At 43.8% G+C, this 13,276-nt stretch overlaps 1 protein-coding gene across 7 annotated transcripts in view; it reads right to left on the bottom strand.

Moving 5' to 3' along the window:
- Window positions 1-1,193: 1,193 nt before the first annotated feature.
- Window positions 1,194-13,276, bottom strand: part of fars2 (phenylalanyl-tRNA synthetase 2, mitochondrial) — a 577,514-nt gene continuing 565,431 nt past the window's right edge. For 6 of the 7 annotated variants that reach the window (XM_085989235.1, XM_085989234.1, XM_085989239.1 and 3 more), the window contains one exon: window positions 1,194-1,456. In XM_085989235.1, the coding sequence (XP_085845361.1) occupies window positions 1,318-1,456 (139 nt within the window). In that variant the 3' untranslated portion in view covers window positions 1,194-1,317. The remainder of the gene's footprint in view (window positions 1,457-13,276) is intronic. The other variant, XR_015078551.1, reaches the window with a different exon arrangement.

The following is a 13,276-nucleotide window of genomic DNA, read 5'->3' as shown; positions in this document are numbered from 1 at the left end:
AGATACATGAGGACTTTCTTCTCCTTGAGAGGAAGAAGCTTATGAATTCGGTGAATATGCAGGTTCTGATATCTGTCTGAAGGGAAGTACACTGCATCAGTAGACCTTTCTCTCATCCAGATAAGGTAGATTTTGAAAGTTGTTGCCCACTTCTCATCTCAATCTGTAGAATTTTCTATTGCTTATTAAAGGACACTAAAAATGGACAGATTATTAGTCTCGACAAGTGCCCTCAATTTCCAGCGGGATCTCACAATCTCATGCTGTAACATTCGCAGAAATCAGTGGAACACCCCCGGAGAAATGGTGCAAATGGCCAATTTCAGCTGTTTTTCCAGAGTTTACGCTGCTTTCTCACCAGAGTTATGGCAGAAGATTGGAAGAACCGCCGAGAAAATTCAGGGCCACTACCTGCATCTTGCGTGAAATGCTTAGATTTCAGTTGTCCATTTAGTAAAAACAACAGAAAATGCTGGAAAAACTCAGCAGGCCAGGCAACATCCGTGGAGAGAAAATAGAGTCAACGTTTCGGGTGAACCCTTTGTCAAGACTAAGGGTTTGCCCCGAAACGTTGACCCTATTTTCTCTCCACGGATGTTGCCTGGCCTGCTGAGTTTTTCCAGCATTTTCTGTTGTTATTTCGGATTTCCAGCATCTGCAGTATTTTGCTATCGTCCATTTAGTAAACTTGTTCTAGTATCCCATAGGTGCTCAACTACTAAAAATGATCATGCAAATGCATAATCATTTGCATTTATTTTCTTATTAATTTAGAAATTAATAAAATCAGGACTATTCAGAACAGGATTAAACATACACTGTGAAGAATCAACCTATAGTGAGAGGGTCTTTAAGGCATGCTGGAATGTTTTTTAGACCAAATTGACATATTTGTGTTCTGTTTCTCCTGCATCAATCATTGTAATAATTTATTGCATATAAAAGCAAATATTTCTGATGCCTTCCATGTCAGGAAAGCTGCTATCAAGTTGCTTGATGTGGAAAAGGTGTCAGTAGTAGGCTAATTTGGTCTGACGCCGCCCAGTACTTTCTGAAGCAGCTTAACTCCTGGGAGCCAATTAACATGGACCACAGCATAAAACCTGAAGAAAAACCTTTCTGTATTACAAATGAAGGTTAGTGTCTCTGCACACACACACACGCACACACACAAAATAACAACAGTAGACATATTCTTCCAAAATGCTGAGCTTTACTGAAATCAGGATTGGCCTTAATTGCAACTTCATTTGTATTTCATCATTTGTTGAGCACGACAAAAACTGACAGGCGAACTTCAGAAAAATACTCTTGATTTTAAAATCTGCCTTCTACTCCCATTTTCTCCACGGTGGCTTCTTCAATTGCCTTATGAACGGTGCACACCTCTTTCTGGGTTAATGTTCGTTCCATGTGGCGGTAGGTAATCCTGTAGCAGTGGCTGACCTTTTTCGTCCTAGACAGAGAAACAACCATCAGTTCATCAAGTGCAAACGCAGGCTGCACATGCCCAACCTGCCAGACGTATACATATATAATAAAAGGTATGGAGGCTACCAATTTTACATTTCATTTCTAGTCCAGCCAAGTGAACTCTACACAGCTTTGCTATATACCGATTAATTATTCCAATCATCTATATGTAACATGTCCTTTTTCCCCCACTGTGAATGTGTAGCTGCCGAGAAGGCAGTTCTCAGAGTTTAGCTTTGCAAGGCCCGATTTATTATCCATCCTTAGCTGCTCTGTGATTCTGTGCCCTATTTTTAGCACACATGTTAATGCATTTGTGTCAAATTCCTGTATGCAATATTTGAACAATTTGTTAACCTATTTTAGCAGAGAAATTTCAACCATCCGAGTCATAAGGCCTTAACAGATCATCACTTAAAAAAAATTAACTTAACTATGATCTAATCTATATTTAGAGCACTGTAGACTGAAAAATGAAAATCAAATTAAGTTATTTTTCTTTTTTCCTCAAGTTCCTACTGCTTCCCCATTACTGAAAGAGGTTACTCACACTGAAGTACAGCTGCCCACAGCCCGATTGTACCTCACCCAACAAACTATTCTTCATGCATAAACCTAAACAGTGAGTGTTAGTAGGTTATTTAACTATGGCCAGCATCACAGCTAAACCAGATTCTGTCCTCACTTTACATCCACGCATGAGATGTCCAACAAGGGTTACTGCACCATAGTAACAACAATCTGCATTTATATGGCTAGCTATCAGAAAGAGAAAGCATGATTGATTTTTTTCCTTCCCTACCCAAGGACATTGAGACTAATTGTAGTGCCCCCATTGCTGCCTTGGCTGAGGGTAACTAACCCAATTGTCACATTTTTGAGTACTGCAAAGCTTTTTATGCTCGATTACTTTGGTTTGTGTGCTAGTGGGCAAGTTCCAACTCCTAAGCCTTCAACAGTGCTCATCTTTGCCTGGAACTCTAGGAAAGGATTTGGGAATATTCCCAAGTTAATGAACAGCAAGCCCTGTTTGGAAATTGCTATTAAACACTCTTACGGCACCATAAGATTTCCATTCAGTCCTTGAAAGCGAATTGAGACTTACAACAGACCTTGCTTAAAGTAACTAATTTATTAAGTAAACAATGAACAAGCGAATCGTCTAACGATACAAGAGTGATAAGTTTACATCTCAGAATGGTAAAATAGTAAATAGGTAGCAACTCTAAGGATTCATTTAATTTCTTGTACTTGCTTTAAGATTTATACAGGATTCTTCTGATTTCACCGTAATTCTAAACTGTCCTAGGTCCCTTCAACTGAAACCGGTTGAGGAAACTACCAAACCAGAACGAATTCTTTAACCATAATTTAATCTTTAACTATATTTTCCTGAGAGAGGAGATTCATTTGTGTTTTATAGAGGAAGGCCCACTACTGACGGCTCCTTCTAGAGGCTAGTAACTTTGCCATCAAGCAACACCAATAACCTGTTCACCGATGTTAAGTTTGTCTTCCAACAAAACCACTCGGCTCAAGACCTCACCACAGTCTTGATGCAGACATGGACATAAAAGCTGAATGCTCAAGGAGAGGTGAGAGTAACTTACTTTTTATTTATTCATTCATGGGATGTGGGTGTCGCTGGCAAGGCCAGCATTTAACATCAATGCAGCATTTGATCGAGTATGGCATTAAAGACCCCTAATAAAACGTAGAATGGGGGTCTAAGGGAAATCATCCAGAGGCTGGAGTCATAGCTGACGCAATGGAAGGTGGTTGTCAGAAGCTAGTCCTCACAGGCCCAGGGCATCACTGCAAAAGTTCCTTAGCGAAATGTCCTCCACCAAACCATCAGCAACTACTTCATCAATGACCTTTCCTCCACCATAAAGGCAGGAGTGGGATGTTCCCGTAGAAATTCCCAGTGATCAGCTCCATTCACAACACCTCTGATAATAAAGCAGGCCATGCCAACCTACAGCAGGACCAGGCATAAGCAAATGGTACACAAGTGCCACAAATTTGCGCTACATTATTGCTGACACACCGGCATTAACATCTTGGGGGTCATCGCTGACCAGTGGCTAAACTGGACCTGCCATATCAACTCCATGACTACAGGAACAGGGCAGAGGCTGAGTACTCTGTGACGAGTGGCTCACCTCCTGACCCCTCACAACCTATCCACTATCTACAAGGCTCAAGGCATGAGGAATACTCATCACTTGCCTGAATGGGTGCAACTGCAATAAAACATTTCGCCACCATCCATGACAGAGTGGTCCGCTTAATTGGTGTCCCTGCCACTAGACTTGACATCCACCCCCTCCACCACTGGTGCACTGTGGTTGCAATATTTAAGATCTACAGGATGCACTGAAAAATCTTACCAAGGAAACTTTGACAGCACCTGTCTCCTGTGATCTCTTTCACTGAGAAGGTCAAGAAACTAATATTGAATCAGGGACAGGGACTCAATAAAATCAACATAAGTAAAATAACAGTAATGAAGATGATAATGGCACTAAAGAGTGACAAATCCTCAGGACCAGATCGTTTCCATCCCAGGGTTTTAAAGGAAGTAGGTGAGCACATTGCAGATGCCCTAACTATAATCTTCCAAAGTTCTTTCAATTCAGAAACCGTTCCTTTAGATTGGAAAATTGCGCATGTCACTCCGCTATCTAAGAATGACGAGAGAGGGAAACCTGGGAATTATAGACCAGTTAGCCTAACATCTGTTGTTGGGAAATTGTTAGAGTCTATAATTAAGGATAGGGTGACTGAACACCTCGAAAATTTTCAGTTGATCAGAGAGAGCCAGCATGGATTTGTGAAAGGTAGATCTTGCCTGACAAAACAAACTGAATTTTTTGAGGCAGTGACTAAAGTAGTGGACAGGGGAATGGATGTTGGTTATGGACTTCCAGAAGGCATTTGATAAAGTCCCACATAAGAGACTGTTAACTAAGAAGCCTACGGAATTGAGGGCAAATCATTGGCCTGGTTAGGAAATTGGCTGAGCGGCAGGAGACAGAGAGTATTGATAATGGGTAGGTACTCTAATTGGCAGGATGTGACTAGTGGTGTCCAACAGGGATCTGTGTTGGGGCCTCAACTATTCATAATATTTATTAATGACTTAGATGATGGCATAGAAAGTCATATATCCAAATTTGCTGATGACACAAAGATAGGCAGCATTGTAAGCAGCGTAGATGAAAGCAGAAACTTACAAAGGGATATCGACAGATTAAGCGAATGGGCAAAACTGTGGCAAATGGATTTCAATGTAGGCAAATGTGAGGTCATCCACTTTGGACCTAAAAAGGATAGAACAGGGTACTTTCTAAATGGTGAAAAGCTAAAAACAGTGGCTGTCCAAAGAGACTTGGAGGTCCAGGTACATAGATCATTAAAATGTCATAAACAGGTGCAGAAAATAATCAAAAAGGCGAATGGAATGCTGGCCTTTATATCTAGAGGACTAGAATACAAGGGAGAAGTTATGCTGCAGCTATAAAAAACCCTGGTTAGACCACACCTGGAGCACTGTGAGCAGTTCTGGGCACCACACCGTAGGAAGGATATACTGGCCTTGGAGGGAGTGCAGCGTAGGTTTACCAGAATAATACCCGGACATCAAGGGTTAAGTTATGAGGCGCGATTACACAAATTAGGGTTGTATTCCCTAGAATTTAGAAGGTTAAGGGATGATCTGATCGAAGTTATCAAGATATTAAGGTGAACAGATAGGGTAGATAGAGAGAAACTATTTCTGCTGGTTGGGGATTCTAGGACTTGGGGTGGGGGGAGGGGGATGGGGTGGCATAGTCTAACAATTAGAGCCAGACCTTTCAGGAGTGAAATTAGGAAACACTTCTACACACAAAGGGTGGTGGAAGTTTGGAACTCTCTTCCACAAATGGCAATTGATGCTAAAGCAATTGTTAATTTTAAATCGGAGATTGATAGCTTTTTCTTAACCAAAGGCATTAAGGGATATGGGCCAATGGCGGGTACATGGAGTTAGGTTGCAGATCAGCCATGATCTCACTGAATGGTGGAACAGGCTCGAGGGGCTCAATGGCCTACTCCTGTTCCTATGTTCCTAAGAGCAGCAATGCCGTGGGAACACAGCACCCTGACTTGGACATATACTGTCGTTAACCTCATTATTGTTGGGTTAATATCCTGGAATTTCCGACTTAACATCAATAAGGAGGCACCATCAGCACAAGGTTTGCAGTGCTTCAAGGAGAAGGCCCACCATCACCTTCGCAGGGCAGTTAGGATCTGATAATAAATGTGGCCTTGCCAGCCTCGCCCACATCCCAAAAACAATTGAAAAAAAGTTGCTGAGCTGACTGCTCGACACCCTTTGAATACAGACGGAGTTTAAAGTGATGGTACCAGAACCCCATTAGACATAATTCCCTCCTCTGTGTCACATCAGCACAGACATGCAGCTAAGCCTAAACTTTTCTGCTGTGTATAACTCACTTAGCCACTCAGTCATTAGGGGAGCTGAAGTAAGGTATCATATGGTGGTTACTTGATATATGGTTAGTTGAGTATTATTGGCACCTCAAAGTATTGTTCAGGCTTTTCACAAACTGCCTTCAAATGAGACCTAGAAAAAGATCTAGTGATACTAACTTCATCAGACTATTGGGCATCTGGCCATACCTGGTATTACAGCACAAATAGAAGACAGGACTAATGCATTTTTCTAATCATTGTTGTTAGGTGGTTCAAGAGAAATCCAGAATACACCAATACGTCTGTTATACTGCAACAACCATTGGAGCAAAACCTGCACCCATAACAGCGATACTAGTGGATAGATACTGCATGGTAGAAAGTAGCATTTTGCACATGCGTTTTTAAACACACGTACTGATCATCCGTTTCTGACCGACAGTAAGATAATTTTTTACTGACCAATAAGGTGCATTGTATATTCAGTGGTACAGTGGGTTGTTTGTCTTTTTTTTAAATAATTTAGTATTAGAACGCAATGCAACAGAATGGGAAAGGCAAATTTAATCTACCATTTGTGATGAATATGGAGTTCATCACTTTTCTAATATTAAGAAAGTCTATAGCCCCGATTTTAATCGAACCCGCCAGCAGGAATGGGGCAGGTTCGAGTAGAGCACAATAGTCAATGGAGAGCAAAATCAGACATTGTGTAAAACGGCGTCTGATTTGAACCCGTCCCGTTCCTGCCAGACTGCTTAGGCTCAAATTGGGGCCTATATATTTTATTATCTTGGTATGAATCTGGCCATCACATTAAATGTTAGGTGTAGCTATCTGCTTCCTTAAGTTGCAGAAAATACACCTTACGTTCTGGTAAGCAAAAGATCAGTTCAAATAAATTATTCCAAAGAAGTGTTTCTTGACACCTATCAGGTTAGGTGTCATTCTATTCAATTTGGTCAGTTTAATACCTCAGTTGGATACACACAGACAGGTTGAGAGATGTCTTTGGATCCTACAGTGAGTGACAGCTGTACCTGTGGGGGCAAACACTGTTTTGAATGTGTGAATGGCTGACCATCTAATATATATGGTCATATTTTATGATAATGCCCCTTTGTTTGGTGTATTTTGAAAGGAGTTTGAATAGTTTATTTGAGGCTGACCTCGTAGTGAGCATTCATTTTGAACCAGACAGTGATAGGGCAGGCCACAGACTCCAGGGTAATTACAACCACGTAAGGTATAAGGGACTGTATATCAGGGGTTAATTTTGTCTTGTGTTCGCACAGGAGAAACACCGTTGCTGTTTATGGCATTTGAAGGAGCACAGTACAACTTGCAATTACTATAAATCAATTGTTTGTATTTAATACAATTCATTTATCTGTTTACGGTTCAATAAATTTGACTAGCAGTTTATAACCTAAGTTGCCGTCTGACAGAGTATTTATTCTTCCACCTTTGCTGAAGCTGAGGATGTCACGTGGAGGCACATGACATATTCGGTAAGCTGAAATACAATGGCAAAGGTTCTCTGTTTGGCCCTTGGGCTCGCTACATTTGCCTAGATATTGGACAAGTAAAGACACAGTTCAGGTTGCGGCAAGCATGTGCTTGCTTATGGTGCGGGCGGGCACCGGGAAGGTGGTCTATGATGCTGAACCCCCAAAAAATAGATAGTATAAAAAAAAACATAACATCCACTCAGTTGCCAATCTTACCCACACCAATCTGGGAGACACTAAGCAGAGGCTGCAGAGTGGAGGTAGGGGGTATAAACACTGGAGGGACTAGTCCACCCTGGGTAGTACCATATGCCTCACCAAGAAGAGACCACCTGCCTGCTCTCAGCAGCAAAAAGCGAATAATACACGTGAACTGAAGAATGAAGAACAAGGATATGTTAATAATCTTGAAAACTACATACTGCTCCGTAATTTGCTATCAAAATAATGGTGAAGCTAATAGCTCTCACCGTTATTTATGCGCAAATGGTACAGCATCTTCAGGTGAGGGTAGATGCGCGGTTAAACGCGGAAATCCAAAAGTTGCTGTTTGAGTTGAGCCGCTTCCGCCGTTAGTTTTGTGAAAATGGCATCTTGCTGTTTGGCACACCATTGAAATGCATTGAATGGCGTTAAGTTGCTGTATTTGCATGGTAGATACGAACTAAACTCGCCACAGAAAGTTAAGTCCTGGCCATTTCAGTCCGCAGTGCAGCAACCGAAGAAGAAAGAGTCAAATTGGACCCCTCCGGAGGGTCGCTGCCCTAAGCTTGACATGTATGCTCAAGCTGTCAGGAGATGCATCAATGCCAGATTCATCAGCCGCACTCACAAGACAGTCCAGAATGTCACCCGAGCACAACGCAACGCCATCCACGCTCTCAAGACCAACCGCAACATCGTCATCAAACCAGCAGACAAAGGAGGTGCCATCGTCATACAGAACAGAACGGACTATTGCAAAGAAGTATACCGACAACTGGACAACCAGGAACACTACAGACAGTTACCCGCAGATCCGACCAAAGAACACACCCGCCAACTCAACAGACTGATCAAAACCTTCGATCCAGACCTTCAAAGCATCCTACATGCTCTCATCCCACGTACTCCCCGCGTGGGTGACTTCTACTGCCTCCCAAAGATACACAAAGCCAACATACCTGGACGTCCTATCGCATCAGGCAACGGAACCCTGTGTGAGAACCTCTCTGGATATGTCGAGGGCATCCTGAAACCCATCGTACAGGGAACCCCCAGCTTCTGTCGCGACACTACAGACTTCTTACAGAGGCTCAGCACCCACGGACCAGTTGAACCAGGAACACTCCTCGCCACGATGGACGTCTCGGCACTCTACACCAGTATCCCCCACGATGACGGCATCGCTGCGACAGCCTCAGTACTCAACACCAACAACAGCCAATCTCCAGATGCCATCCTACAACTCATCCGCTTCATCCTTGACCACAATGTCTTCACCTTCGACAACCAGTTCTTTACCCAAACACACGGAACAGCCATGGGGACCAAATTCGCACCCCAATACGCAAACATCTTCATGCACAAGTTCGAGCAAGACTTCTTCGCTGCACAGGATCTCCAACCAACGCTATACACCAGATACATCGACGACATTTTCTTCCTATGGACCCACGGCGAAGAATCACTGAAAAGACTACACGATAACATCAACAAGTTCCATCCCACCATCAAACTCACCATGGACTACTCCTCAGAATCAGTCTCATTCCTGGACACACGAATCTCCATCAAAGACGGACACCTCAGCACTTCACTCTACCGCAAGCCCACGGACAACCTCACGATGCTTCACTTCTCCAGCTTCCACCCTAACCACGTTAAAGAAGCCATCCCCTATGGACAAGCCCTGCGAATACACAGGATCTGCTCAGACGAGGAGGAACGCGATGGACACCTACAGACACTGAAAGACGCCCTTGTAAGAACGGGATATGACGCTCGACTCGTCGATCGACAGTTCCGATGGGCCACAGCGAAAAATCGCATAGACCTCCTCAGAAGACAAACACGGGACACAACCAACAGAGTACCCTTCGTCGTCCAGTACTTCCCCGGAGCGGAGAAACTACGCCATGTTCTTCGCAGCCTTCAACATGTCATCGATGACGACGAACACCTCGCTAAGGCCATCCCCACGCCTCCACTACTCGCTTTCAAACAGCCGCCTAACCTCAAACAGACCATCGTTCGCAGCAAATTACCCAGCTTCCAGGAGAACAGCGACCACGACACCACACAACCCTGCCACAGCAACCTCTGCAAGACATGCCAGATCATCAACACAGATACCATCATCACACGTGAGGACACCACCCACCAGGTACATGGTACATACTCATGTGACTCGGCCAACGTTGTCTACCTCATACGTTGCAGGAAAGGATGCCCCGGAGCATGGTACATCGGCGAGACCATGCAGACACTGCGACAACGGATGAACGGACACCGCGCAACAATCACCAGGCAGGAGTGTTCCCTCCCAGTCGGGGAACACTTCAGCAGTCAAGGACATTCAGCCTCCGATCTTCGGGTAAGCATTCTCCAAGGTGGCCTTCGAGACACACGACAACGCAAAATCGTCGAGCAGAAACTGATAGCCAAGTTCTGCACCCATGAGGACGGCCTTAACCGAGATCTTGGGTTCATGTCACGCTACATGTAACCCCACCTGATGCAGGGTCATCCAGACTCGAGTCGACATTGGCTTGTTCTCTCTACACAGATGCGGCTGGACCTGCTGTGATTTCCAGCCAAAAAAAATGTTTTTTGTCTGTTTTTTTGTTTTTCATACAGACCCCAGCATCTGCAATATTTGACCCCTTGTGACCCCACCTCATTGTTCTTTGATGTAATGTTTCCCTGACTGACCTGTTTGGACACCATTCACACCTTTGACTGCTGTGATTATCTCTCTGCCGAGGTGCGATAAGTGGCAGTTGGAAAGGTTACCTGTAAACATCTGACATGATTCTCTGACTATATAAGCTGTGTCTTTATGCATTTCTCCACTTCACCTGAAGAAGGAGCAGCGCTCCGAAAGCTTGTGATTTCAAATAAAGCTGTTGGACTATAACCTGGTGTTGTGTGATTTCTTACATTTCAGTCTAAGTACCCTTTTAACGATGTGATAAGTGTTAATTATTGCCAATTAACCTCTCTGTCACTGAAAATTAACTATTACAAGCATGGAGACTCATTCCTGAAGGATTTATTTGTTGTTGGAGTTTTAAAACTGTCAAATTTTTTTTTTTAGTTTTCCTTTCTGTCTTTTTTTTCTTCTCTCTTAATCCAGTCTTTCTTTCCCTCTCTTTATTTCTCTTTCTGTACCTATTTTGACATTGAATTCACCCATTCTAACTTACACTTCCCTTTCAGCCCTTGGACTGTTTATTTCACAATCCTTCAATCTGAATGGTTAAGAAGCTCCACAGTTGCTTGCCCTGCTCACTCAGGTCCCAGATGCTCTGTTACTCTTGCTGTGACGTTACAAGCTTGCACTTTCAGCAACTTGCCATGCACAAATTTAAAAAACCTAAATGTGCAAGGGCATTTCTAAATAATGGCAGATGCTGTTAGATGCCCTGCCACAGCAAATTACGGCCCAAAGCGTTCAAAATAAGTAGTATAAAAAACACCTTTTCCCCCGTACAATTATATACAGTGAAACCCGTGCAAGATTACCTCATTACCTGCACATTTGTAAACGATTCTACCCATGAAAAAATTCACAGAACTACTAGTTTCAGGATAAGGGGTCGGTCATTTAAGACTGAGATGAGGAGGAATTTCTTCACTCAGAGGGTTATGAATTTTTGGAATTCTCTGCCCCAAAGTGCCGTGGATGCAGAGTCATTGAGCATACTCAAGGTTGAGATAGATAGATTTTTGGACTCATGGGGAATCAAGGGATATGGGGATCGGGCGGGAAAGTGGAGTTGAGGCAGAAGGTCGGCCATGATCTTATTGAATGGGGGAGCAGGCACAAAGGGCCGGATGGCCGACTCCTGCTCCTAATTCTTATGTTCTTATCAAGTTCTTTATGGTGTTGCCACACCTGTTGCTGGATCTGGTTCTTTACTCCTGGGCTCCTGCCAATCCCAGAGCTAGACCTGAATGTAAGAGCATAACAGGAGCAGGAGTAGGCCATTCGGCCCCTCGAGCCTGCTCCGCCATTCAATAAGATCATGGCTGATCATCGACCTCAACTCCACTTTCCCGCCCGATCTCCATATCCCTCGATTCCCCTAGAGTCCACAAAGACTGAAGAGGGACGATCTGAGATAGTGATACACAAACTGAGCACAAATGAAATCTGAATCAAAATCGTAAAAATGCTGGAAATGCATTGCGGATCAATCAGCAACTGAAAGAGAAAGAGGTTTTGGAAATTTCCCTCTTCGTATATTTCAGCATTGGTGGTTTTTCATTTTTATCATGATTAGGCTCTGCTGCAAACCCCCCCAAAAAATCATTTCCCAACAGACACAATTAGAAACAGCAGTTTTATTTTGCAGGAAAACTTTAGCTCTAACATAGGCATCAAAAAATAATTTAGTTCTGAGACAACTGTGGGTCTCTGCATCTTTGAACACTCAAAATTAATTTTAATTACTAGAACATTCTGAAGTTTTATCTATTTTTCCATAGTTTATTCATAACAACAACTTATTTAAGTCTTTAACATGGAAACATGTCTCACAGTGCTTCGCAGAGACATAATCAGAAAACAAATGGATGCCGAGCCAAAGCAGGAGATATCAGACAGGTGACCAAAAACTTGATCAAAGGTCTAGGTTTTAAGGAGGAGAGACAGAAAGACTGTGGGGTTTATGGAGAGAATTCAAGACCGTGGGGCCTATGTGGCTAAAGGCACAGTCACCAATGGTGGAGTGAGGGGAAGATGCACAAAAGGCTAGAGTCGTAGGGGGGAATTTTATCAACGGGGGCGCATTGGGGGTGGGACTGCTGCTTGTCGGGTTTCAATCCCGCCCCCAACGACATCTGGCCAACCCACGCTATTTTCCCTTGACTGACCTTGTTAAGCTCGGTGACAGAGAACATCAGCGTATGTCATTTCATCTGTCAAAAAATGTTGACAGATGAATTGTCATCGTTTGACAGCTTTGAGAAGCTGTCACTCAAACACTGACAATCTCTGTTCTTTGGTGAGTCCTTGTACTGAAGACTCACCAAACCTCTTTCCTGAGCAGAAATCAGATGGCTGTTGCATCGGAGAATGCAGCAGCCATTCTGTCATCTCTGCCGTGGAGACGAGGAGCCTCCGGATCCCCAATGGTTGAAGCCTGCAGGAAGAAACAAAGGAAAGGAAACTTTTTCTAACACTTTTCACTCACCTCCCATACTTACCTCTCCACACTTGCACCCATCACTCACCTCCACAGCACACTTTTTGAATCCTCTGACCCCCGCAGACCCACTGCTCGCCTCGCTGACCCTGGTGGGGTTTCCCGTCGTCGGGAAGCCCACACTTGTGTTGGTAAAATGAGGATAATGCTAGGGAATAAGCCTGTTAACTGCCTGTTAAGTGGCTGTAATCCCCTTCCTGCCTCGAGGAGACGAGGACCCGCCTCCTGGGCAGATGGCACGGAGACGGGTTGGGGGCGGGTTCGGTGCCCGCTCCCAGTTTCTGCCATTTTCCAGGCAGACCCGCCTCCCCAGGGCTGGCAAAATTCCCTCTGTAGGGACAGAGAGTTTGGATGAGATTTGGGGGACTGTGATGAAATATTCCATTCATCACTGCC

This window comes from Somniosus microcephalus, chromosome 5, assembly GCF_052327205.1.
Source record: "Somniosus microcephalus isolate GS21.2 chromosome 5, FLI_Smic_1.0, whole genome shotgun sequence".
In the NCBI taxonomy this organism is placed as follows: Eukaryota; Metazoa; Chordata; class Chondrichthyes; order Squaliformes; family Somniosidae; genus Somniosus; species Somniosus microcephalus.
Note: the sequence above shows the minus strand (reverse complement) of the source record. Positions and strands in the feature narration are given on the sequence as shown.